The 28,000-nt window shown below is 46.3% G+C and overlaps 1 protein-coding gene across 5 annotated transcripts; it reads right to left on the bottom strand.

Moving 5' to 3' along the window:
- On the bottom strand, positions 1-27,995 carry RNF41 (ring finger protein 41). Of its 5 annotated transcripts, XM_045789885.2 has the most exons (8): positions 27,807-27,995; positions 25,184-25,368; positions 8,127-8,239; positions 7,710-7,786; positions 4,565-4,836; positions 3,696-3,831; positions 3,200-3,303; positions 1-2,359 (listed from the first exon to the last, which is right to left on the bottom strand). In XM_045789885.2, exons 4-8 carry the CDS (start codon positions 7,776-7,778, stop codon positions 2,008-2,010), a joined length of 933 nt encoding a protein of 310 aa, XP_045645841.1. In that variant the 5' UTR covers positions 7,779-7,786; positions 8,127-8,239; positions 25,184-25,368; positions 27,807-27,995; the 3' UTR covers positions 1-2,007. The 5 variants fall into 5 exon arrangements, with proteins under 5 accessions (XP_045645841.1, XP_087725199.1, XP_087725200.1 ...); XM_087869073.1 differs by lacking the exon at positions 7,710-7,786; XM_087869074.1 differs by lacking the exons at positions 7,710-7,786; positions 27,807-27,995 and adding an exon at positions 27,637-27,774.
- Positions 27,996-28,000: the final 5 nt, after the last annotated feature.

Genomic DNA, 28,000 nt, shown 5'->3' with positions numbered 1-28,000 from the left:
TGATGTTGGATTAAGAACTGAGAATTGAGTAAAAGGTTTATTATTAGTGCAGTTAACACCATGGACCAGCACATATAACACAACCAGCAACCCGCAGAGACACTAGTGCAAAGGGGAGGGAAGCCCTGACTGAGCTTCCTGGCTCCGTCGGAGGGTGACGACAGGAGGGTATAGGCCTTGGTAAGGCAGGCAGGGGCAGAGGGGAGTGGAAGAAATGTAGTAACCAGACTAAGTATAGCAGCGTTTTCAAATTCCTGAGCACAATGTCCTGGAGCTGGAACATAGGACTGTTCCCTACTCCCTTCAAGCTGTATCCCTCCTCCCCATTCCCAGTGGAGCCCTGACCCAAGTCCTCAGACCTACAACAAGCTGGCCTGGAATAAAACTCCAAAGAGAGAAGAAGCTGTTATATGGCCAGATCTCTTCCACCCCACTCCCACCTGCCTATTAAAATAATCACACCCTCTATCCTGCCCCTTCTCTTACTCTACCAGCCACCCCAGGGATCAAGGAATGCTGGGTAGCCGAAAATGGAGCTGAAGTCCTCAGAGCACATGGGTGAGACCAGAGCACAGCCTGTACTCAGAGACACAGAGACATCATGTCTCTCCCCCCTGGCCTGGTGAAGCTTAGAATCCAATTCTGGATCTCCAAGGAAACTGGAGATTGGGAGGTGGAAATGTCTTCAAAATTAATACTCTATAAATACAGAGTTTTACAAGGAGACCCGTGGAAGGTCTAGGAGCAAAGTTCTCCAGAGGGCACAGGCATCAATGCTGGACTGTCGCATCCATCACTGGAACAGAGGAAGCGCCTCATCTCAGATGGGGTAATGGAGGGTTGGGGCGGACAAAGGTTCAGCCGAGGACTCCCTTGGCCCTTCCTATATTAAAGCCAAAGGTTGTGCTGAAAAGGAAAAATATAAAAGAGATCCCCCATCCCTGTCCCGCCCTATCCAGAATCCCCACAACAGGAACATCAAAAAGAAAGTTTTGAGCTTTGTTAATTTTTTTTTCTTTTTCCTTTCTTAAAAAAAAAAAAAAAAAGTAAATAAATTAGATTGCCAACAATGTGGCTGGGCTGGAAAAATGGGGTAGCCATAACCAGGCCATTCTAAAAAAAAAAAAAAAAAGTGGGAGGGAGAGAGATACAAACAAACAACAATGGCCAAAGGAAATTCTCAAAATAACTAGTTACAATCACAGGGCTGGAGAGGGGTCTGTGGAACTATCACGGCCCATCTGCCAGAGGCAGTGCCTACCTGATCTCAGCAAAAGCCAGAGCGAGCTGCTTTTCGCTGAGCACACCCACCCCAACAGACTAACCCCCCACCCCAACCCTGTCGTTCCCTAATTATGAGAAAACGTAGGAAAGCAGGGCTCATCCGGAAAATTTCGGCATCCCAGCCTGCACGCCCGCAGAACGAGCAGGGCCTGCACGGCGAGGTGGGCTGGACAGGGTACTGCTTGGCACGGAGGTCCAGTCTTCCCCTCAGGGCCAGTTAGTGGCCTCACTGCTTACGTCTAGGGTTTTTGACTCCACCCTTCCCATTTCTTCAGGATGTCTGCTCCCCAGAGCTGCCCTCTCGTGCTGTTTAGTGTCAACACGCCTGCCCGCTCCGATTCCCTGGTTTTGGAGGAGGGGGAACGATCAGACAGTCCTCGCTCCACCGATCCTCTAGAGAAAATGAATTCTTTGTGCTTTCTAAAATATCTACAACCAGGGACCCTAGGCAGGAAAACAGATATAGAGGTGGGGACTTTCCCCAAACTGACTGAAAATTTACAGACATCTTAGGGGAAGAAATGAGGCAAAAGGAAGGAATCTGGGTTTCCCACCTGAAAGGCTGAGCAAAGTGCCCTGGGCCCTTCAGGGCCAGAAGAGGAGGGAAACGTGCGGCCCACGTGTAGGCCACGGTATTGTGGAGAGGAGGGAGGACTCAGGGGCCAGCTGCTGGAGTGGTGGGTTTTCTGCTCGCCGTCCCTTCCCGCGAGCCCGTCGAGACTCCTATATCTCTTCCACGCCATGCGCGAAGATCATGACAAGCCCCGGCTCCTGCACCATGTCATCGCCCATGTGCTGGTTCTCGCAGGCCATCACGACGACGGCCTGCTTGCCGGGGATGCGCTTGGCCACGTAGTTCTCGTAGTAGCGCCGGTTCATCTGTCTTGTCTCCAGGGTGGCCAGACCCTGGGGCCAGCTCCGCTCGTGGGCATTTTCAATCAGCTCGTTGACGATAGAGGCCGGACAGCCACTCTCCACCAGGGAGCGCTTGATTACAGCCTGGAGTACGGCATCTGGGGTCGAGATCATCCCTCCCCAGCGGGTCACTCTTGCGGGCTGCAGGGAGTTCACCCACCTGTGTGGAGCGGGTGGGAGATGGTCATTTCCAGCTCATCCCCCCTTTCCTGCACTGGCTTTTTCTCCAATTAGGAGTGACCACCCCTCTGTGCTCGGCTTAGCCCTGGATCTTCCATCTTCCTTTTTCCACCCCTGGTTCAGAAACTCCAAATCTTTCCCTAGTTGGTCCCATGTGAGTCACTACAAGTCACCAGATTCAACTCTCCAAGTGAAGAGTTTCTGTCATTTTTCTGAAAAATCCCAATACTTAGCACATACAGTGCCTGACACGTACTAAGTGCTCAACAAACGTGTACTGGATGAAGCAATGGTTCCTCTACGCTGGGTCCCACGCAGCACTGTTTGCACTATATATCCTGATTCACACTTAGAACTTAGTCTGTGAATTGTACGGGACTCCAGCACGGAGAGGGACTTTAGACTTTGCTTCTTGATGCTGCGGTTTAGATCACTCTCCCGGATTTGCATTCACTCTCTTCTCTGGATTGTAAGCTACCTGACGACGGAGACAATCTCTTTCTTCTTGGTCCTCCTGGCACTCCACAGCCTTTAATACAGGGCTTTGCACGTGTGGGTACTCACTGAAGTCTGGATCAACGGCAGACTTGGGTAAGCTTTCCCTTCCATCCACCCAAAAGAATAAGAGAGCCTACAGTGGTACAGTGGGGCTGAAACTCATCCTCTTCTCTGTCCCTGTCCTTCATCCCAACGTCTGAAAAGCGGTGGCCCCAGCCCAGCCCTCTTATCACCCCCCTTCTGCCACCCCCTGCTCCTCCTCCTTTCAGGGCTCGGTGCCAGGACGTGGAGCACAGTGACTCCTGTCCTGAGTGACACTCACTCTAGGATCTCGTTGTATTCGATTGTCTCCTCCAGGTTCTGAAGGTTGGGGTTGACACTGCGGATCGCACGCATGTATGCCTTTAGCAGCTGGATATCTCGCTTCTGTGGGAGCGAAGAATCATCAGGGATGATGGTCAGGGCAGACAACAAATGAAAAACAAAAGTTTGTCTTCGAAGGAGGGCAACTGAGGGATCTGGGGAACACCCAGACCTGTAAGTTTCACGAAGATGGGGATGTGACTGTCTCATTCACAGCTGTATCCCTAGTGCTTAGCAGAGTACCTTCTTAGAGGAGGCATTTAATAACTGTCAGGTCAATGAATGACACTGAAGGAAAGGGAGAAGACCTCCAATCTGATTCCCTACCAAGCCACAGGCAGAGGATCCACGCACCCAGGCGCACGGGCGTGCACGCACACACAGGCAGTTCCACAGCTGTTCTCTGCACCTCTCCGCATAGGGACGGGTCCTGTCCCGTGCTCTCCGGGGCCTACCTGCTCCGCCAGCTGGTGCTTGTGCTCGGCCGAGCTCTTCTCCAGCTCTGCGATGCGCGTCTGCTGCTGCTGCACCACCGAGCGCAGGTGCTTAATGCAGTTGTGGTTTGGCAGCTCATCTTTGGGCATCTCCAGGCTGCCGCCCAGGGTGGGAGAAAAGCAGAACAGGACCATTCAATGGGACATGAGGGCGAAGGCAGGAAATTGCCCAAGGGGCTTTCCTCTAGCCCCTATTTTGAATATTTGGGCCCCCCTCTTCTTTATTCCCTTCACTTCCTTCTCCCCAGCTCCCCCCACCCCTGCCCCTACTCCTTTGCTCTCTACTTTCTCCGGGCCTCTTTCCCTTTCTAAGACAGTGTTTCATCTACCACATGGCTCTTTTCTTCCTACAGATTCTGCCCGTGCACTCATTCCTTCTGAGACGCCCTACATTCATAGCCCTAGCTAACAGCATTTAATCAAATACTTCACACCCCAAAGAAAGCAAAAAGCCAGGGCAGGAGGAAATATGAGAAGCCTAGAAATTAGAGCAGTCAATCTGACAAAGAGAAAGGAGTACCAGGCTGACAGGGAAGAATAAAGGCAATCAGTCCTTAGTATTAGCACACAGACTGGGAATTTTTGCCTCCTTTCTTTTATTAAAGCACAAGCAAAAAGACCATAGTTGAAAAGCAACACGGAAGTAAGATCTTGGGGCGGGGAGCCAGGGAGGCCAAGGACACTCCTTGCGTACATTCAGAGGAGACCTCCTGAGCTGGTGAGCAGGGGATCCGGAGACGGGGGAGTGGGAACGGGGAGTATGGGGGGTTGGGGGCCATACGCCGGAAGGCCCTTATCTGTGCGGGGCAGAGGAAGGGAAGTGATCTCACCCGCAGCCTTGTTCACAGGTCACAGGCCGTTTGGGGTTGTGCTCACAGTCGCTGAGGTGAGACATGAGGTTGTCAAGCCGGACAACAGCACTACAGCCAAACACAGCGTTGTCGCAGGCAATCTGCAGCTTTGACAACATGTTCCGCATGATCCGAGGTACCGGGCGCAGGTGGGCGACCGTCACCACGCTACGGTCCACCGGACACGTCTGCTGCTGGGAGAACCACTGGGTGATGCAGGCATTGCAGAAAGCATGCTCACAGTGAGGTGCCTAGAAGGAAAGGCAGGGTAAAGGGGGCACAAGAGAATTAGCAGGAGCTAAGAGCCTGAATACGATAACTCTGCAAAGCCACTCAAGCGTCTGAGCAGCTTCCGAGACCAGAGGTCCCTGGGGTCACGGCAAAGTACAGATGCGCCATGGACAAGGCATTGTGCAGGGACAGGGTTCAGAGAGATTTCCTGCGCTCAAGATTCCAAATGGATTGTGACATAAGACAAACAAGTAAGAAGTTATATAACAATAAGAGGTATAAATAATATTCCACGACAACAGGAGGAATGACATAAGGCAGTCGATTATTAATTGCCAACTGGACTGCATACACAGTAACTGCCAAAGTCCAGAGGAGGATGAGATCTGTCTAGGCTAGGTCAGCGAGGGCAGGTATTTATGGAGAGGACAGAATTTGATATGGGTCTTGAAGGATTAGTAGAGAGAACACAGGGAAGAGATTTACTGGCAAAAATGCAATGTAAAAAAGCAAAGCAAAGCAAAACAAAAGCCTGGAACTCTGGTTAGAGGTTCAAAGTCCTCTCTGTAGGGGCCCAAGTTCCTATCTTACGAGGGGTGACCTGAAGCATTGCCCTGAATCCTAATGGCAAGGCCTATCCTCCAAAACAAGGCCATTTTCTCACAGAATCACATTCTTTTCAGTTTCATAAAGATCATATTTCAGCTTACTTCCTTGATAACTCAGATAACCTCTAAAGTTAATCCCTCAAAGTGAGAGGATTCCCAGGCTTCTGTGGAGACACCATCTGGCTTCTGGCATGGGAGAAACACATTAGACACTTAGCAGTTGATGAATAAATGGCGTACAATGTCCCAAACACTCTGCTAGGTGCTTAAGATACAAAAGACAGGTTCTGCCTTCGAGATGTTCACAGACACTAAAGACTGGAAACACAGAAAGGCCTCGTAAGGGAAGAATTCATTCTCAGGGTGCCTGGGTGGCTCAGTCGGTTAAGCATCTGCCTTCGGCTCAGGTCATGACCCCAGGGTCCTGGGATCAAGCCCCGCATCAGGCTCCCTGCTCAGTGGGGAGTCTGCTTCTCCCTCTGCCTGCTGCTCCCCCTATTTGTGCTATCAAGTAAATAAAATCTTAAAAAAAAAATCTTTACAGACCCTATCTCAAAAAAAAAAAAACAACAACCCTGAAATTTGTCCACTTTTCCCCATCTGTCCTGCCACTAACCCAGTTCAAGTTATCATCTCTCACCTACATTATTAAGTGTGTCTTCTAGCTGGCCTTCCTACTTCTACCCCACCCCTTTATAATTCAGTCTACCTTCATCAGCCAGAGTGATCACTTCAAAATGAAAACTAGATCTTATCACTCCCCTGCTTAAAATTTACAATGGCTTCCCACTGTACTTAAAATAAATCCAAACTCCTACTCGGAACCTATAAAGTCCTGCTGGATCTGGCCCTGTGCCTCTGACCTCTCCTCACCTCACGCGGCGCTCCCAGGACTGTGTTCAGGCCAGTCTGGCCTCCTTTCTGTTCTTTGTTTACATCCAGCTCCCTCCTGCCTCAGGGCCTTGGCTTCTGCTGCTCCTCCTTGCCTGAAATGCTCTTCCTCTAAAGCTCAGCATGAACGTCCCCTTATTACTCAGATCTCATCCCAACTGTCACCTCTCTCATGACCATCCCATCCGATCCTGATCCTGCCACTCCTGCAAAAATATACAGAATGTGCTATGCTCTGTGTAAGAAAAGTTAGACAAATAAACTACTATAAAGAGTTAACTATCGGGGGGGGACTGCACGGGCTGGGACGAGGATGGAATAAGAGTTCTCACTGTATGCCTTTTTATACTGGCTTGATTTCTGAAGCAAACGAATTTATTGCCTCTTCGGAAATTATGATGTAGGGGGGCACCTGGCTGTCTCAGAGGAGTGTGCAACTCTTGATCTCAGAGTCGTGAGTCTGAGCCCCATATTGGGGGCAGAGATTACTTTAGAAAAAAAAAAATGATGTGGGAAATCAGCATTCCTAGCAGGTGCCTTCCATCCTTAGATATGTATCTGGTGACCTGGCATCCTGAGGTCTGCCAGACCTGCTCCTCAGAAGGCAGAGGTGGGGGGCGGCTCCTGACTTAGACTGTCACCAACCAACACTGACTTCTCCACACGTGACTCACCTCAAATGACAGTGCCAGGGGAGGGAAGGAACTGACACAGCCCATGACCTCTTGACACCACCGGGAGAGCATGCTCCACCCCCAGCCAATCTGCTTCTAATGGCAGTAGGCTGCGAAGGCCCAGACAGGCGCTAGGTCCAGGGCTAGCTGCCGCTGGAATGCAGTCTGGTTTTCAGTCAGCTCAGGCATCTGCACTCCTTTGGGTGCTTGAACACTGGAGTAAGAGTAAACTCAAAGGATCAAGAGGAGCCCCCTGGGAGCTGTAGAAGCAGTGAGTGGGGGAAGGGCCACGAGACCTCACTGACTAGTGGCCTGGTTTGGAAAATGGGATTAGGTCTGGCTAGCCAGGAGTGCCAGAGGATTAACTGGTATTTACAGAGGGCGGGCAGTAAGAACCATGCAGGACGATGTCCACGAATACCACGGCTAAGAATTCATCTCGCTCATGACACTTGCCTGTTAATCATGAGTTTCTCCTCATACCTGCCCCAGGAAGATACAACCGACTCTGGTCTGGCAAGGCTCGTACAGAAACGACCTAATGAAGGTGGCAGCTTTCGTATCAACATGCAGGGTACACGGCTGCATCAAAAAGTGGTTTTTCTAAGAAATCCCAGGAAGAAAACAGGACAATACATACAGTTCCCACTCCCTGTTTGTTAGTTAGCAAGCAGGCTGAAAAGGCCTGCGGGCAGACCGGCTGATTAACTGAAACATTACATCATCACAGAGAGAGAACTCATCAGGAAAGTCCAGAAGTTCATCACAGCTAGGAAGATGGAACCTCATCAGAGCCCCTGCAGAGGAAAGGAAGTTCCTGAGCTACTATCAGAAGACAGAAAAAAAGGTAACCATTTTACAGCAGAAAAATCTCCGCGCAACCTCAGAAGAAAATCAGAAGCACCGGACTCCTGTGGCATCTACGTCTAGACAGACTCTGGAAGGCCCTATTCCTTTTGCAGCCGCCACTGCTCCTCTGCACCAATCCTCTAGTCTGTGTACGTGTGGCGCCAAGGCGGTGGGGGAGGGGAGCCAGAACACAGCGACTCCCCCACTGGTCCCATCACCTATGAATATTTTTCATTAGCTCCACTGTCGTCTATGGCCCCCACCAAAACTGCCATCACACCAACTCACCTGGACTGGCTCCTCCAAGACTCCACTGCAGATAGGACAGATAAGGTCTTCGTCAACATCCCCCTGGAAACGGGTTACATCATACCCCATGTCTCATCACTGAAACCCAGGTCCTGGAAGGAGCAAGAGGAAAAAAAAAAAGCAGCCAGTTCAAAAGAAGCCACAAATATGTGCCAGTCTGAACTCACTACCAAGATCCATTCATTTGTTCAACAACTATTTATTGAGCGCCTGGTATGTGCTACTCATTTGGGGGGGGAAATCTGACTCCAGAAACTTAATTCTAATGGGAGAAGATACTACATAAGCATACGTTTAAAATATGAAATGATAAATGCCTTGACAGGGCATTATGAGGGCAAAAGATGTGGATACCTGACCCAGGCTGAGAGAGGGAGATTCTGAGAAGTCTTACAGGAGCAGGTGTCATCAACAGGACAAGCAAGAGGAGCTAGGTGTTGGGGATGGGGGCAGGGTGGGGCACTAGCATTAGGGCTTTAGGCACATGAAACTGTACATTTAAAAGCCCAGAAGTAAGAGGACATACGATAGGTTCAAGAACCCTGAATGCTTCAGAAAAAGGCTAATCTGAAGGATCTGGAGGAGAGAGTGGCTAGAGAGGCAACCAAGGGTCAGGCCATGTGAAGTCTTATGTAAGGAGTTTGGGCTTTATCCTGAAGTCTATGGGAAACCACCGAAAGACTTCAAAGCAACGATGCAATAGAAATGCTCTTCACCCTGTCAACAGGGGTGAGATTAGAGACAGGAAGAGCGTGTAGGCAGGAGAGAGATGGTGATAGTCTGAACTTAGGTGGTGGTGATGAGGATAAAGAAGGGAAGTTCAGGAGAGCAAGGACTCAGAGTAGTGAGGCTGCCAGGCCTCTTCTTCGGCTTTTTAAGCGTCAAACCCAAAGAAGTCGCTGCACAGTGACTGAAACCCTCCTGTGGATTTCTAATTGGTGGGCTAACTGGACTGAGGATGGGCACCTAATTCAAGGGCGGCCACACCACAGACCAGCCATCAGCTGTGAGTGAGGTCCTAGAAAAGATGAGCTGCATCGGATAGTTCTCAGGAATTTAGAATCACGCTGACTTAAAAGGGTAGAAAGAATGGGATGCAGAAAGGTCTTGCTCCGGGACACCTGGGTGGCTCAGTCGTTAAGCGTCTGCCTTCGGCTCAGGGCATGATCCCGGCGTTGTGGGATCGAGCCCCACATCAGGCTCCTCTGCTGGGAGCCTGCTTCTTCCTCCCCCACTACCCCTGCTTGTCTCTCTCTCTGTCAAATAAATAAATAAAATATTAAAAAAAAAAAAAAAGAAAGAAAGGTCTTGCTAGGTCAGTGCAAGCTAAAGTACAGCACTGGACTGAGTCAGAACTGACTGGATTCACCGGCTATTATTCACTAGCTATGTGACCTTGGACAGGCTACATCAACTTCCTAAGCCTGTTTATTTTTTAAAAATAGATAAAATGGGTATAAATAATAATAGAAGCAACTTTCACAGCGTTATCCACAAAGAGCTAATATATATAAAACATTTAGGGCCGCTTGGGTGGCTCAGTCAGTTGAGGGTCTGACTCTCGATTTCGGCTCAGATCATGGTCTCGGGGTCATGAGATCACCCTGCGTTGGGCTCCAAGCTCAGCAGGAGGTCTGCTTCTCTCCTTCTCTCTCTCCCTTTGCCCCTCCCCCTGCTAGCACGTGCTCTCTCTAAAATATACAAATAAATCTTAACAGAACAAAGCACACATTTAGCAAAGTGCCTACTGGCCTATAGTAGGCACTCAACACATGAGAATAATCACTATTTATATATATGTTTAATTTCTACTACGTGATTAAAAATTCCTTAAGAGCAGGGGTGCCTGGCTGGCTATGTCAGTAGAGCATGCGACTCGTGATCTCAGAGTCATGAGTTTGAGCCCCACGCTGGGTGCAGAGATTACTTAAAATGAATAAATAAATTAAAACTTAAAAATAAACAAACAAACAAATAAATAAAAATAAAAATTCCTTAAGAGCAGAAACTTAGGTTCTGCATCCAACATACCAAGCCTAGGTCCTTACGAATCAATAAAACGTGTGGTGTGTTCAAATGTTGCTTTCACTAGGAGCTTTAGCAGTGAGGACATAGTGGACGTCTCCTATTTCACCTAACATCCCATTTTCTGTAAATAGCACCAGTTTTCCTTTAGGAATCATAGCCGGCTTCCTTGGGGACATGTGACCCACCCAGGACAGCGACAGTGATGCCTGGCACTTCCATGGAGCTCTCAAGGGTGGCTCTTTCCCCTAGGGCTGCACAGCTGACAGAATGTACAACCCAGAGTGGTTAGAGATCATTTCTGCCATTAATGAGGAGAGCCTGATGAAGAAAGCAGAGCTGAGGGGCACCTGGGTGGCTCAGTCGGTTAAGCACTTGCCTTTGGTTCAGGTCATGATCCTAGGGTCCTGGGATCGTCCCCACATGGGGCTCCCTGCTCAATGGAGAGCCTGTTTCTCCCTCTACCGCTTCCCCTGCTTGTGCTCCCTCTCTCTCTGTCAAATGAATAAATAAAATCTTAAAAAAAAAAAAAAAGAAGCAAGCAGAGCTGAGAGACAATTCAGCTGAGATCATTTGAGGTCCTGGATTCAGCGATGCCTGAAGCCACAATCACCTTTTGAACATCAGTTACACGAACCACCAAATTCTCATATTACGTGTAGGCTAGTTTGAGCTGGCTTTTTGTCTCTTTGGATTGAGAAAAATCCTGGCGATGCCTGGCTGGCTCAGTTGGTAGAGGAAACAACTGCTGATCTCGGGGTTGTGAGTACGAGCCCACAACGGGTGTGGAATTACTTAAAAAACAAAAAACAAACAAACAAACCCAAACCAAACCAAAAAACCCCACAAGGCTAACAGATACAAGAAATCTTTCTTTACCCATTTTATACAGGAACAATGATCCCCCATGACGGTGCTTCATTTATACTGACCTCTATCACGACCATTTCTCTATATACTTGTTCCTCCTTTTCTAGGGCCTAAAGCTTATAAACAATCCTCTGAAATTGTCACTGTAAACCACCTTGGCCAGACTATCGCCTATAAAATGGGGTGGGGAGGGGGATACCTACCATGTACGTGTCTCCCCTCAGACCACTGCTTTGTTCCAAGACCAACATAATAGGGGAAAAAATGGAAGCAAAGGGTGTAGTTCTCCTGGATCTATCAACAGTGAGCACATGAATGGTAGTACTGAAGCAGTAACACAAGAAAATATAAAACCCAGAACTAAGGTCCCTGTGATTCTCCTTGTCGCACCGCACTGAACAATGAGGACAGTGGTAAGGGAACGAGAGCAGCCCACGGTGTCTTTGTTCCGTGTACTGTAATTACCGAGAGCTGCAGAGGGCCCCATGGCACTGGTCCCCCAGCGGCCACATTCCAGCGCTTATGCTCCCTTCTCTCTCATCCACGTGGCTCCGGTGGGAGTTGCCCCACTAGTACTTGCTACAACTGATTGGGCAAAGGGTTACCCTACCCAAGTGGGGCCAACGGATCCTACCCCCGAGAATTTAATTGAGCTGAACACCAAGAAAGTTAAGTCGTTCTTTTTCTGGTTGTCCTGTGGACTGAGGAAGACAAAAATCTACAGATGGAAAGAAAAGCTTGGAACAGACACAGTGAGAAAAGCTCAGATGAGAGATGGAAAGAGTCCTGAGGCTTCCAGTGCCTGGTTTGTCCCCAAGGCCTTCCTGTCTTTAGTTTCTGTGAAACACCTTAGTACCCTCTTTTTGCTGATGCTGCTTCCAGTTGGGTTTCTCCACCTTACAGCCCAAAGAACCCTGGCTTCTAAAGCAGCAAAGAAACAGCACATTAATATCAGAAGTCAGACAGTGAAGGACAAATTTAGATCAATGTTTTCCTTTAATCTTAAACCTGGTTTTCATTTTATTTCATTTTTACTTTTTTTTTTTTAAGATTGTATTTATTTATTTGAGAGAGAGAAAAAAAGCATGAGCGGGGGAGGGGCAGAGGGAGAAGCAGGCTCCCCACAGAGCGGGGAGCCCAACGAGGAGCTCGATACTAAGACCCTGGGATCATGACTTGAGCCAAAGGCAGATGCTCAACCGACTGAGCCACCCAGGCACCCCTTAAACCTGGTTTTTAAAAGTTTAGTCAAAAAGCCGTACTGTAAAACAACCTACACAGTATTCAGTTAACAGACATTTACTGAGTACTAGCTGTGCATCGGTAAGCCTAATGAAACCTAGTCCCTGTGAGTAAGTGACGAGGAGGCAAGCACAAGGTATTAGAGGAACACAGAAGAGGGAGTTCTACCATCAAAAAGAACAAAATCTTGCCAGCTGCAACAATGTGGACGGAACTACAGTGTATTATGCTAAGCAAAGTAAGTCAGAGAAAGACAAAGATCATATGATTTCACGCACATGTGGAATTTAAGAAACCAAACACATGAACATAGGAGAAGGGAAGGAAAAAGAAAATAAGATAAAAACAGAGCGGGAGGCAAACCGTAAGTGACCCTTAACTATAGAGAACACACTGAGGGTTGCTGGAGGGGAGGTGGGTGTGGGATGGGCTAACTGGGTGATGGGCATTAAGGAGGGCACTTGATGTGATGAGCACTGGGTGTTATACGTAAGTGATGAATCACTAAATTGTACTCCTGAAACCAAGACTACGCTATATGTTAACTAACTTGAATTTAAATTAAAAAAAAAAAAAAAAAAGAGGGAGTTCTAAATCACACTGGGGATGGTCAGAAAGACTTCCTGGAAATGGCTCTCACAACAGGTTTAGAACAAAGGTTCACAACCACAGCACTGCAGTCATTTGGGCTAGAAAGTTCCTTGTAGGGGGGGCTGGCCTACGCACTGAAGAAGGTTTAGCAGCATCCCTGGCCTCCACCCACTAGAAGCTGGTAGCAGTTCTCCAGCTGTGACACCCAGAATGTCTCCAGACATTGGCATATATCCTCGGTGGGACGAAATCACCCCTGGCTGAGAACCACTGGTTTAAAAAATGAGGAGTTAGCACCATGGAGCAGGGCACAGGTCTTCTAGGTAGACAAAATAGCATGAAGCAAGAAGCAAGAAGTCAGCTAAGGGTTGGTGCAGAGATAATGCTGGAAGATGTGCACAGAGAGGCCAGCAGGAGCCAAGCACGGAAGGTCCTGGGACACTGCACTAGACTCAGAATTAACCTGAAAGCTATGGGAGTATCTGAAGGATTTCCTTTGTTGACATCCATTTATACGCTTTAATCTTTTATTTTGGGTGCCTGGGTGGCTCAGTTGGTTAAGTGTTGGTTAAGTGTCTGCCTTCCGCTCAGGTCATGATCCCAGGGTCCTGGGATCGAGTCCTTCATCGGGCTCCCTGTTCAGCAGGGATCTGCTTCTCCCGCTCTCCCTCTACCCCTCTGCCCTGCTTGTGCTCTCTCTCTTTCTCGCTCTCTCTCAAATAAACAAAATCTTTAAAAAAAATCTTTCGACACTTTCAGACTCTCAGAAGAGTTCCACAAATAGTAAAAGGATCCCATATACCCTTCATCTAGATTCCCTAAATGTTAACGTTTTACCATATTTTTTATAATCCCTCTCTATATACATGAATAGATAAAAACTCTCTGAACTCCTGAGAAAAAATTATACCCTGGATGCCCTTATCCCTAAATAACTTCATTGTGTATTTCCTAAAAAGAACATTCTCTGGGCGCCTGGGGGGATCAGTCGGTTAAGCATCTGCCTTCGGCTCGGGTAGTGGTCCTAGAGTCCTGGGATCGAGCCCCACATCAGGGCTTGCTCAGTGCGGAGTCTGCCTTTTCCCTCTGCCTGCCGCTCCCCCTGGTTATGCTGGCTCTCTCCCCCCGACCTCTGTGTCAAATAAATCTTTAAAAAAACAAAAAAATTCTTATATAACGATAGTAAAGTTATAGAAATCAAGATATTAACATTGACATAATACTATTATTTACAAACCCTCTTCCAATTTTGCCACTTGTCCCAATAATCTCCTTTAGCAAAAGAACATTCAAGACTATGTGTTGCACTGAGTGGCTAAGCTTCTCTAAACTTTTATTTGTTTTTTTAAAAGATTTTATTTATTTGAGAGAGAGAACGTGCGAGCAGGGGAGAGTGGCAGAGGGAGAGAATCTCAAGCGGACTCCCTGCTGAGCACGGACTCCCATGCACAGCTCACTCTCACGGCCCTGACCCTGGGATCAGGACCTGAACAGAAATCAAGAGTTGGACGCTCAACCAACTGAGCCACCCAGGAGCCCATTTAAACTCTTTTAATCTGAAAAAATTACTAATGCTTTTGGGTCTTTCGTGACCTTGATTTTTTTTTTTAAATTTACGTTTTAAAGATTTATCTATTTGACAGAGAGAGAAAGAGCTTAAGCAGGGAGAGCAGCAGGCAGAGGGAGAGGAAGAAGCAGGGTCCCCATGGAGCCCAATGCGGGGCTCCATCCCAGGACCCTGGGATCACGAGAGCAGGGACTCAACCGAGTGGGCCACCCAGGCACCCCGCGTTGGTATTTTTTAAGAATACAGGCCAGTATACAGGCGCCTGGATGGCTCAGTCAGCTGGGCATCTGCTTTCAGCTCAGGTCACGATCCCAGGAGGGATTGAGTCTATCAGGCTCCCTGCTCAGTGGGGAGGCTGCTTCTCCCTCTCTCTCTCTACCCCTCTGCCTTGCTTGTGCTCTCTCCCTCTCTCTCTGTCAAATAAATAAATAACATCTTAAAAAAAACTAGAAATTTATTAAAAAAAAAAAAAAAAGAATACAGGCCAGTATAATGAGAAGGTCTCTCAGGGTGGGTTTGTCTGATGTTTCCTCATGATTAAATTCAGGTTTCAAATGGGGGAAAATGTCACAAAGTAATACTGTATTCTTAATATATCACACCAGGAGCACATGTTGATTTGCACCTTTCCCGGCCGGTGACATAACTCTGATCCTTTGGTTAAGTGCTGCTGGAAAGGTTTCTCTAATGTAGAGTTACTAATATATTTTTTTTTATTTTTAGAGTTACTAATCTTCTTTAAGATTTTATTTATTTATCAGAGAGAGAACAAGCAGGGGGGGAGGGGCAGAGGGAGAGGGAGAAGCAGACTCCCGCGGAGCAAGGAGCCCAACTTGGGGCTCGATTTCAGGACCCTGGGATCATGACCAGAGCCGAAGGCAGCCACTTAACCAATGAGCCACCCAGGTGCCCTGCTTTGCTTTATTTCTTAGCCTTCCTTTTTTCACAAGTAATATATGACTACATTCTCATTTTAAAAGACTGAGAGAATGTAATTACTAGCCTCTCTTCCCACTTTTCTCTCCCCCATTCTTTCAATTCACCTTCATTGCCGTACATAGAGTCATGTATGGACAAGACAGACAAGGTCCCTGCTCTCATGTAGTTTATACTCTAGTGATAAAAAGTGGTTGGCTCAGTCGGTGGAGCGTGTGACTCTTGATCTCGGGGTTATGAGTCTGAGCCCCATGTTGGGTGTAGAGATTACTTAAAAATAAAATCTTAAAAAAAAAAAAAAATCTCCAGGGGCGCCCGGGTGGCACAGTCGGTTAAGGGTCCAACTCTTGGTTTGAGCTCAGGTCCTGATCTCAGGGTCCTGGGATGCAGCCCCGTGTCGGGCTGTACGCTCAGCAGAGTCTGCTTGAGAATCTCCCTCACTCTCCCTCTGCCCCTCTCACTCATGCTCTCTCTAAAAATAAACAAATAAATCTTTTAAAAAATTTTTCCAATCTACCAGTCTAAACCTTGATTACAGTGTATTTTGCCATTCGCCTCAGGACTTCAGTTTGCCTGGTTGTCATTTTTCCCCCTGAAACAAATCATGTTGCAATTAACATCCTAGTAACAAGATTTTTTTGGAACAGAAGATCAAATCTCTCTCCTAAGACGGATACCTACAGGAGGAACTGCTGGGTTGAATGGTGTGCCTACTATTTATTTTTCTAGATAATATACTTCTATACTATCCTCTGGAAAGGCCTTTTCAATTTAGACACCACCAGGAGTGCATGAGAATACTTTAGCAAAGACATTTAAAAGGAAAGAAAAAAAAAAGAGCCCCCCCCCCTCCAAAAAAGACTGAGAGGGGCCTGGGTGGCTCCGTGGATTAAGCACCTGACTTTGGCTCAGCTCGTGATCTCCGGGTCCTGGGATCAAGCTGGCTTCCGCTCTCTGCTCAGCAGGGAGTCTGCTTGTCCCTCCACCCCCCCACCCCACCTCCACCCCTGCTCACAGCCGCGTGTCCTCTCTCAGATAAACAGATGGGTAGTCTTAAAAAAAAAAAAAAAAAAAAAAGACTGAGAAAGACTGATCAGAGATGAGAGAAAATCCTGAAGAGGCTCATAAAAGTCAAGGGAGTTGGAGGAAGGGGACTTTTTGTTTAATGGGTACAGAGTTTCAGTTCTGTAAGATAAAACAGCTCTGGAGATGTTTCACAACCATGTGAACATACTTAACATTCTGAACTGTACACTCAAAAATGGTTCAGATGGCAAACTCTATGTTACGTGTTTTTCACCACAATAAAAAAGTCAAGGAAGTGGAATGCTTGAAGGAGGGGAGGGAAGTGTCAAAAGCTGCAGTGAAGTCTGATTAAAAAAAAAAGGGGGGGGCGCCTGGGTGGCACAGCGGTTGAGCATCTGCCTTTGGCTCAGGGCGTGATCCCGGTGTTGTGGGATCGAGCCCCACATCAGGCTCCTCTGCTGTGAGCCTGCTTCTTCCTCTCCCACTCCCCCTGCTTGTGTTCCCTCTCTCGCTGGCTGTCTCTATCTCTGTCAAATAAATAAATAAAATCTTTAAAAAAAAAAAAAATGGCCAGGACGTGGGAGCGGACACCAGGGCAGAGTGTGGTTGCAAGCAGCTGGGAGGTGCCATGAAGGGCAGCTAGAGTGGAGCATGGGAGTGGAACCAGATCTCAGGGGTCCCGAGTGAACAAGACAGGAGGCAGAGGGGCAGGGGCTGCAGAGAATTCTGTCCAAAGCTTGATTTCAAAGGAAGGGAAAGAGAACTACCCTGAGAAGGACAGGAGGTTGTGGAAGTGTGTTGTGTGGGGGTAACTCCCTTCCAATGAGAAAGGTCCCAGGACGCTGATGTACAGAGAGGAAAGTGCCAGTGAAGGGGGGGTCACTGATGCAACCGTGGGCAGGAGATCTGGAATGATGTTAAACAGAAGAGGGACACCTCTGAAGCAGGAAGGAAGAATGGTACTGAAAGCAGTCCAGACAGGTTTTCAAAAATCATGTCAGTAAACCTTAAAAAAAAATCAGATGACCCCTTATTCATTTACATGACCAGCAAAGTATATGGCTGAGTGATATGATAATGTAAGCCCATAGGATGGAATAATGTATCTATTTTAAATGACACTTATGAGGAGTATGCAATAGAATAACGGAAGGTGAAAACAGAAGGACACAAAATTGAATACCGAGCTGTTTAAGAACATCATATATTTATGAATAATCCATACATAAAGAGACCAGAAAGAATGACCAAAATGTTACCAGTGGTTTTATTTGGGTATAGGATAAAGGTGGGTTTTTTTCTACTTTTGGTTACCAAAAACTTTAGTATGTACATTTTTTTAAAAGTCATAATTCAACTTTAAACAATCTTCCACATTATGAAAAAATATGTACTTTTTAAATTTAGAAACGACTCGAGAATTAAAAAAACCCGGAATGCTTTTACTTTTGAAGTACAGTAATAAAAGATGGCAGAATTTGATCATACCTGGAAGTGTCTCCCATGGACCTGGTTAAGACTCTTATGTTTGCCTTTGGAATTAGAATGGACTGTAAGAGACCATGTGGTTTAACACCAAGGGCAGGAATCCTCTCCACAGCACCCAACAGTCAGTCACCCTGTGCTTAGACACTCCTGGGAAAGGTCAAGGGTGCAGCAAGAGCACAGATGACAAATATCTATCTAGCCCAGACTCATTTCTCTCATAGTATTCTAGAATGCCTATGTCCCTCTAAAACAGGGTACCCAGAGTTTCACATGCGGACTGACCAATATGGACACAGTGGGATTATTACTACCTTTCCTCTCTACTTCAATTAATGCAACCTAAGACTGGTCAGTCTATTCTGGATGGTAGCTACTGCCAACCAGACCCACACACAGGGGTGGGAGGAAGTGGAAGGGAAGAGAAAAAGTCAAGAAGAGGAGCTATCTGAAGTGGCTTCTATAGGATAGCAAAAATATCACCAAATAGCCATAAGTCATCTGCTCAACTGCTGACTTTACAATTTCTACCTCAATTAAATAAACAAATTATAATTTGGAACCTCTACCATAGGTATAACATTCATCAGAAGGAAAAAAAAAAAAAAAAGCATTGCTGCCTTCAACGCACCAGGTGTGAGAAGATCTCCAAGATACACTGTTAAGAGAAAAAAACTAAGGTACACAACAGTATATGTAACGTATGCCACCATGAGTAAAAAAACCCAACATGTATGTATTATATGCTTATGTATGCATGGAACTCCCCAGAAGGATACGTAGGAAATCGCCAACAGTGCTTGCTGCTGAGGAGAGGTAACTAAGGAACAGGAATGGGAGGATATATTTTAATTTCTTGAATTATCCCTTTGAACCTTTGAAAAAGATTTCCTTGGGGTGCCTGGCTGGCTCAGCTGGAAGAGCGGGCAACTCTTGATCTTGGAGTTGTGGGTTCAAGCCCCACGCCGAGTGTAGAGATTACTTAAATAAATAAACTTTAAAAAACTGTTTTCTGCGTATCTAATATTCAAGTAAAGATATAAGTCTATAACTATCCTAAATTATGAAAGTAAAGTATTAAAGTTAAAACATGTCCAGAATATTCACTAAATGGGTCATACACTATACATATCTTACGTCATATAACATATGATACACATGTTTAACCTGTCATATTCCTTTTTTTTTTTTTAAGATTTTATTTATTTATTTGACAGAGGGAGAGAGCACAAGCAGGGGGAGCACCAAAGGGACAGGGAGAAGCAGACTCCCTGAGGAGCAAGGAGCCTGATGCGGGACTTGATCCCACGACCCTCCTGGGATCGTGACCTGACCCGAAGGCAGATGCTTAACCGAGTGACCCAGGCATCCCACAACTGTCATATTCTATAGCAAAGTCTGGAAAAAAGGTACTCTTGCAAGAAAAAGCTGATCAAACTGAATGACAACAAAAGAAGCAGTAAAGGGGGGGCATGGTGGGTGGGTAAAACAGGTGAAGGGGATTAAAAGGTACAAACTTCTGGTTATAAACTAAGTAAGTCACAGACTTCCAGTTATAAATAAGTCGATGGGATATAAGTACAGCATAGGGAACATAGTCAACAATACTGTAATAATGTTGCACGGTGTACTGTGAGCACTGAGTAAAGAATGTATAGACATATCAAATCACTATGTTATACATATGAAAATATAACATCATATGTCAACTATACTTCACTAATAAAAAAATGTTTTAAAAAGAACAACAATGGGGAAGAAAGGGATAAAGAAAGGGGGGTAATCAGAAGGGGGAATGAAACATGAGAGACTATGGACTCTGAGAAACAAACTGAGGGCTTCAGAGGGGAGGGGGGTGGGGGAATGGGATAGACCGGTGATGGGTAGTAAGGAGGGCACGTATTGCATGGTGCACTGGGTGTTATACGCAACTAATGAATCATCAAACTTTACATCGGAAACCGGGGATGTACTGTATGGTGACTAACGTAATATAATAAAAAATCATTAAAAAAAAAAAAAAAAGAACAACAATGGGGCACCTGGGTGGCTCAGTAGATTAAGCATCTGCCTCTGGCTCAGGTCGTGTTCCCAGGGTCCTGGGATCCAGCCCCGCGTCGGGCTCCTTGCTCAGCGGGGAGTCTGCTTCTGAACCCTCTCCTCCTAGCTCCTGCTCTCTCTTACTATCTCTGTCTCTCTCTCAAAGAAATAAAATCTTAAAAAAGAAAAAAAGAAGATTTTATTTTTAAGTAATCTCTAACACCCAATGTGGGATTGGAACTCACAACCCCAAGATCAACAGTCGCATTCTCCACCAACTGAGCCAGCCAGGTACTCCTGCTTTTAGTACTTTTAATTTCACTCAGTTTTGCTTTATTGGTATTTTTCCCAATTTTTCTATAATGATCATGTTTTAGTTATACAATTAAAATAATAATGAAGTCAAAAATAATAACAATGAAGTCAACATTCATAGAGCATTTCTATACGCTAGGCACTATTCTAAGCATTTCTTGTACATTAACTCATCTAATTCTTACAACTCTCTAAGTTACTCTGTGAGGTCTGGACTGTCATTATCCACATTTTACAGATGAGTAACAGATACACAAAGGTTAAAAAGCTTGTCTAAAATCATATAGCTCGCAAGTGGTGGAGCCAGATTCAAACCCAGGCCGACGGGCTCCAGAGCCCAAGCTCTAACCACCATCCTAACCCGCCTCTCCATTTGAAAAAATGCAAGCTGCAAAAGGCATGTTGTATGAATAGGATGGTCCCACTTTCATAAGAACAATTTAAAAAATAAAAATTAGGGGTGCCTGGAGGCGCCTGGGTGGCTCAGTTGGTTTGGCATCAGACTCTTGATTTTGGCTCTGGTCATCATCTCTGGGTGGAGGGATCAAGCCCTGTATCAGGCTCCGCACTCAGTGCAGAATCTGCTTGTCCCCCTCCTTTTGCTCCTCCCTCTGCTCAGTCTCTCTAATAAATAAAATCTTAAAAAAAAAAAAATAGGGATGACTGGCTCAGAGATTACTTAAAAATAAAATCTTTAAAAGAAATAAATAAAAATTACTATGTGTATTGTATACATTAAAAAAATCTAGACACTAAGGGCCCGGGTGGCTCAGTCGGTTAAACAGCTGCCTTCGGCTCACCTTCTCCCTCTCCCTCTGCCCTACCCCCTGCTCGTTCCTCCCTCTCTCCCTCGTTCTATCTCAAATAAATTTTAAAAATATCTAGACACTAAAATTTCACTTGTTTTTCTTTTTTCAAAATTTTTTATTTTAAATAGGCTCTACACCCAACGTGGGGCTTGAATTCATGACCCTGAGTTTAAGAGCTGCATGCCCTACCTAAGCCAGCCAGGCGCCTCATTAAGATTTTACTTTTGATCAGGTTATATATTCTGCAAGATTGTAAGTTTTTTAAAAAATCAGTTATCCTTAGAGCAAAGGACAAAAATTGAAATAACATTTCCCTTTTCCCCCTTGTTGCTATCGGGCAATATAGAAAGCAGGCCTAGAGTTTATACTCTGCTTCACTGCACTTTCATTTCATTTTACTTATATTTATATTTTTTATTTATTTGTCAGAGAGAAAGCAGAAGCAGGGGGAGCAGGAGGCAGAGGGAGAAGCAGGCTCCCCACTGAGCAAGGAACCCGACGTGGGACTCGATCCCAGGACTCTGGGATCATGACCTGAGCTGCCCAGGTCTCCCTGTATTTTATTTTTTTAAGTAATTTCTATACCCAACATGGGGCTCAAACTCATGATCCCAAGATCAAGAGTCCATGCTCTACAGACTGAGCCAGCCAGGCGCCCTTGTACTTTTTTTTTTTAATTATTATTTATTTAGCACTTTCATTTCATTTTATTTTATTTTAAAGTAGGCTCCATGCTGGGCATACCCAACATGAGGCTTGAATTCATGACCCTGAGATCAAGACATGAGCTGAGATCAAGAGTCAGACACAACCAAGTCACCCAGGTGCCCCTGCGTTTTCATTTTATATCAATGCTAATAATATTTTCTTAAGGAGGAATACAAATTCTGAAACTGATCTTAATGGGGTCTCAGGAGATCCCATTTTCCAAAATAAATGGCAGAGAACTTGTCTCTGTTGGCAAAGGGATGATCCGAGGGGGTGGGAAGCCACTAGTAAGGGTTAACAGCTGTAAGGTTCCCACCATAAAGTCAGCATTTACAAAACTCCAGAGACGCCAGGCATTGTTCTTTCTAGTTTCATTCATTCATTCGTTCATTCATTTATAGTAATTTCTACACAAAATGGGGAGCTCAAACTCACAACCCAGAGATCAAGAGTCACAGGCTCCTCCAACCCAGCCAGCCAGGCACCCTGGCATTGCTTTCTGAATCAAAACCCCCTTTATCAGATTAGAGATTCTACTGTTTTATCCTCTCTTGCACAACTGCATTCCTTCAGAGGTGCGGCCTCAAGAATTAAGGGGAAATTTAGATTTGTAATCTGATTAGGGTATTCCCTATTTGTCATCTATGGGAAACAAATGTCATATACAACCTTGGAAACCAGCTCTCTGCCCTGCCTTGCCCTGCCCCCAGGCAGATAGTCAACCTGATGGGCTAGGCTCCTTGATTATTCCTTCTGCTCCCTGGGACTCTCAACACTGCTCTGGGGCTGTCACAGGAGCAGGTTATCACTCCAAGCGGATGCCTCACAAGAACTCAACTGCTCAGAGCACCTGGGTGGCTCAGTCGTTTTTAAGCGTCTGCCTTCACCTCAGGGCCTGATCCCAGGGTCCTGGGATCCAGCACCGCATCGGGCTCCCCCGCTGGGAGCCTGCTTCTTCCTCTCCCACTCCCCCTGCCTGTGTTCCCTCTCTCGCTGGCTGTCTCTCTCTCGCTCAAATAAATAAAATCTTAAAAAAAAAAAGAACTCAACTGCTCACTGCCCTGGGGGTAGAAGCTTTAATAAAACTGAAACCACAGGGACCATAACCGTTGGAAGCACAGTTTCCTGGATATTCTCCTTGAGTTGTGGAATAGAAAAAAAGGTCTTCGAAGGTTTCACTCAAATTGGGGAGCTGAACTAAAGTCGCACTGAGGTGTCCCTTCCGGCTGTTCTGCCAACCTTCCTGAATTGAACATCCCAAACCCAACCTGAAGATTGCATTCCCAGCCTTCTTTTCTGTCAACCAGAGCTCAACCGTTTTATTCCCTTACTGTCACACTGGGGTCTCTCTATATAGTTCTCGTCATCACTATTATCATAAAATGCAAAAGCTCTCTCAGATCCCTTTCTATACCCTTTTAACTTGCTGCTGAAGTTGCATTCTCTGGTCTACCCCAGAGAGAGCCAGGAATTCAAAACAGATTGTTCCTAAAGGAACCTGAACATTTATCCTCCTTTATTCAGGGTTTCTTGAACCCAGGTACAGATGTGCAAACCATGCACCCTGTCTTTCTCTCTTTTTTTAAAGATTTTATTTATTAATTTGAGAGAGGGAGAGAGAGTACAAGCTGGGGGAGGGGCAGAGGCAGAGGGAGAAGCAGACTCCCCGCTGAGCAGGAAGCCTGATGCAGATCCTATAACCTGCTCCAACGTAAAGAAACAGGTGACTTCTAGGAATTTCAACATAGTGAAGAAATTAACTGGTGAAGGGTCTCACATTTCATTGCAAATCTCCCAAAGAAGGAATAGGTATGAAAAAAAAAAGGAAACTGAGTTGGGAATCCAGAAACTTGAGACCCAGTTCTAGTTCTATTACCGACCAAATGTGTGACCTTGGGCAAGTTACCTAATTGCTCTGGGCCTCAGTTCCCTTACCACACAAGAAATAAAGCATCTTGGGCTACATACATTCTGAGGTGCTCGACAAGTTGCAGGACTCTGAGATTCAGCATATAAAACAAAAATAGCTAAATTAGGGGGTAATTACCTTATAGAAGATGCCCTGGCTTTACCACTAACTGACCTTGTTCTCTTTAGGTGACTCTCTTTTTTAAGTGAAACTCAACTTTTTTAAGTGAAAGGAAGTGGTCTTGGGGCACCTGGGTGGGTGGCTCAGTCGTTAAGCATCTGGCTTTGGCTCAGGTCTGGGCCTGGGATCAAGCCTTGCATTGGGGCTTGATCAGGGAGTCTTCTCCCTCTCCCTCTGCCACTCCCCCTGCTTGTGCTTGCTCTCTCCCTCTCTCTCTTGCTCTGTGTTAAATAAATAAATAAAATCTTAGAAAAGAAGTGGTCTTTTTATTTAAGCAGTAGAGTCCTTATACTGAACTCACTCCTCTTAGAGAAAGGACTTCTGAGGAATTCAGTTTCCTCACTTGTGAGATGAGGGGGTGGGCTACATCGCCCCAAAGATTCTGTTTAATTCTAGAATTCTGTGATCCATACTGGATTTACCACAAGGTAGTGACTGATTAATTGACTGATTTAGTAAGCTCTACACCCAATATGGGGCTTGAACTCATGACCCTGAGATCAAGAGTACCCTGAAATCAAGAGTCCCACTGTCTACTGACTGAGCCAGCCATGTGCCCCACCACAGGGGTTTTTAAAATTAAAATTCTTCAGGGGGCACCTGGGTGGCTCAGTTGGTTAAGCGTCTGACTCTTGGCTTCGACTCAGGTCATGATCTCATGGTGGTGGGATGAAGCCCCACATCCGGCTCCGTACTGAACTGAGCATGGAGCTTGCTTGGAATTGTCACTCTCCCGCGCTCTCTCTCTCTGTCCCTCCCCCCCACGCATGCTCCCTCTCTCATAAAAAATAAATTTTAAAATTTTTTAAAAATTAAATTCAATTCTTCAGTACATTTTAATTGGTTCAATTTACAAAAGAATCCAGAAGGCACACAATTCCTCAAGAACTCATTTAACACTTGAAGTGAGGCCTACCAGGCCTCAAAGGTCAGCAAGGACCTCCCACTTAGTCACCAACTCCAAGCACTACTTGTGTGGTTGCCCCAAACGTCAACTTCATCGCCTACACACAGTCCCTTTGCCAGTAGAGACACGTAAAAGATACAGGAAACATAATCCTCATCCTCAAACTAAGGTGTAGGCTTGAGCCCAATGAGTGAGTATACAAGATATAAAACACATAAAAAGACATAAAATTGACTGAGCAATTTACCAACAAGTTAATAGTTACTGTCAGACATAAATATGCAAAGAACAGACTGATGTGGGTTAATCACAGAAAGCTTTATGCAGAAGAATCTTAAGAATCAGGTTTTCAAAAGCAGAGGGAATCCAGATAGGCTGAGAAGAGACCTGAAGGCTGGAATGGGATTCTGAATCAAGGCTCTTTACCTTCCAAGTGTTGGGGGGTAGGTTCCCTGTTCACAAGGCTCCAACCCCCTGAGGCCTCCACTCAGTGCCACTCAGGAGACGCTCCCAGTAACCCATCTTGTTGGCTACTGTCCGACTGAGTCTTCCTTCCTAGTGACAAGCTCCATCGCCAAGGGGATGGATGTGATGTCACAATCAGGAGCACTCTATTAATAGGAACAAGGAAGAAAAAGGTGAGTCAGGGGAACTACCCTCACCTGGCAGTGAGACTAGACAGCCTTGGATCTGGAGGTTGGTTGAGGAGGATGAGATGATTCCATTAAGGGCAACAGGTTTCAGGGCTGGGGACACAGGACTGCCTTCTAAAGATCGAGATCCCTGGCTAAGGAATCACATACACACACAGTCCAGGAGATTCAACCATAGCTGAGAGCAGAGAAAGGCACAAGAAAAAACGTAAAGAAGAAGACTGTTTGAGACAGAAAAAGATTCTCTTATTCAGTGCACACAACCACAGGTAATGTCAATGATTCCAGATCTGCAACTATACAATGCAGAGATCGGTGATAGCTTACGTGCACAGTAGATGCTTTAATGTTTCCGAAATGCTTTCACATGTCATGTAAAAAGAATTCTAATCCTACCCTCCAATTGGAAAATACTATTTCATAAGGAGAAGATACTCAAGAATTCGTACAGGTGTGATTCTATTTCCCAAATCAGAAAATATTCCTGAGGGGATCAGCCTTTTAAAAGAAAAGAAGAAGAAGAAGTGGAGGAGGCAGTGAAATGGGAAATTACTCCCGAGTGGGCGACTGGGAAGACTAGAGGTATGATTAGGCTGACTAAACTATCATTACTAAAAAATGGGACCAAGTAAAGGGGAACAAGGCTTCAGATGAAGGATGCTGTGAGATCTACTCAATACTACACAGGAGAAGAGTAACTATTCAAACTCCTTTCCTCCCCGTCACATGGCTATCAACAGATTAAGGGCTGTGTTACAAAGCAATAGGATGGTGATAATTTTTACACATAAAACTGAGACCAGTTCATCTTCTGAGTTCAGTACACATGCTCATTAGTTTCCTACGCTCATCAGTCACAACACGTTTAGTGTAGTATTTTTAAACTAACCAGAGAAATAAAGGTGCAAGGTCAGACACACTTTCTCTTTCGGGGGTAGCGAGGAAGTTGTTTCTCCCTCATCTGTAACACAGAGCCGAGTATAATGCTGTTTCCATTTTGACAACACCCTATTTCCCAACAGCCTGTACTTCACGAAATGCTTCCAGGAACCACTGTTGCTGGTTATGCTGAGTCTTCTAGTGACAAGCTCCAGACTCAGAATCTTGCCCATGATGGGATGTTCCCTTAGCCAGAAGAAAACAGGATTTTTTCAACTGAGAGGAGGACCAGGAGTCAGGAGACTTGGGTTCTGGTCCCAGCTCTGCCAACTGTAGGGCTTTAAACAAGCCATGTATCTCTTCTCTAGTTTTCAATGTCTTCACCTGACAAGTAGGGAAGACACACCTGCCTTTATCTACCTTGTATCTTGTCCTGGAAAGTCAAAGACATAATAAATGTGAAAATATACTCAATACAGCTATGTTTTAGGTAAGGTATTTGTACTAGAACGCAAAATAAATGTAGAGTACTGAAGGCTAGTGAGGAAATGCTTGAAAGGAGCTTGTTCCTTTTCAATTACCGGCAACCAGGCCCACACACAGCTGGACACACCGAGTAGTAACATTATCACATCACTCAGATTCCCTATTCCCATCTGGGGGAAAACTATCAACCAGCAACACTATCAGCTTCTTGCCCTATTGTCAGACTCTAAAACCACCTGTTTAGGAAGTGGTTAAACTATCACTATCACAGCGCGGTCCCCAAGAACAGTGACTCCTTCAACTGCCACAGATGTTATTAGGAAGAATGAAGTCAGTTTCTGAATGGGGAAGATGTCTTGTCAGTCCCTCGAACAAAACACTTTCACCTCTCTCAGCTTTCTGCTCCTTCTCCAGCCCCCTCCTCCCCATTCCCCAATTTCGCCGAGCTCTGGGTTGGGGGAAGGCTTTCCGGTGTGTTAAGCCTGTGAAAGGGCCTGGCTGCAAAGCCAAGGAAGGGATGTAAGGAATGTGAGATTCCTTCAAGGAGGGGTGAGAGGGGGAGGGTGGAAAGGAATGGAGGAGGAAAGACAAGGCTGCCAAAGACAAGGCACGGGAGAGGAGCCAAGCTATGGCGCTTCGAGGGCGGGGGTTCAGATTCCGCCGCCCCTGCCCAGGCTAGCCCCCAGAACGTTCCCTCCCTCCCCTTCCAGCCCGTCGTAACTGCCCATTTAAACACCACGTTGTAACCCCAGGTCCCCTCCTCCCTGTCCTCCAGTCAGCCCAGACCCCCTCCCGCACTTAAGACTCCCCCTACTCCAATGCACCTCCCCAACAACCCACTCTCCAGCGCCCCTTTCTCACCTCCGGACTCCTCCCTATTCCTCTTCCCTTCCTCCATTTTTCATCTTTACTCCTATCCTTTCTCCTGACCTCCAATATCTTGAACCCCCGCCCCAATCCCCGTGGGACATCGCCCCCTCCCGTCCCACACCCTTTTTTTAGGTGGGAGCCGGCGCAGGCGCAGTACGCACCGCCCTGGAAGCGGTCTGGACTCTCCGTACCCCGGCCCGGCTGGAGCTGAGGCCGCAGCGGCCACGGGATAGCTCCGGTGCCGGGTCCCAGCCTATCCTGGGAGGGGAAGGGGAAGGGGAAGGGGAAGGAGAGGGTAGGTTCCAACCACTCGTCGCCGTGTGAGATGGGCCCCTTGCCCCGCCCACCGCTGCTA

The sequence above is a fragment of the Ursus americanus genome, chromosome 17 (genome assembly GCF_024610735.1).
Source record: "Ursus americanus isolate L20-20 chromosome 17, mUrsAme1.1.p, whole genome shotgun sequence".
In the NCBI taxonomy this organism is placed as follows: domain Eukaryota; kingdom Metazoa; phylum Chordata; class Mammalia; order Carnivora; family Ursidae; genus Ursus; species Ursus americanus.
Note: the sequence above shows the minus strand (reverse complement) of the source record. Positions and strands in the feature narration are given on the sequence as shown.

What these genes read in the sequence shown, in the direction of transcription:
- RNF41 (XM_087869073.1), bottom strand. Translation starts at nt 8,216, where the DNA reads ATGGGGTATGATGTAACCCGTTTCCAGGGGGATGTTGACGAAGACCTT. An exon ending in TCTTGGAGGAGCCAGTCCAG is followed by an intron (nt 4,837 to 8,126) that starts GTGAGTTGGTGT and finishes CTTTCCTTCTAG; the next exon opens with GCACCTCACTGTGAGCATGC. An exon ending in GAATACAACGAGATCCTAGA is followed by an intron (nt 2,360 to 3,199) that starts GTGAGTGTCACT and finishes CGCTCCACACAG; the next exon opens with GTGGGTGAACTCCCTGCAGC.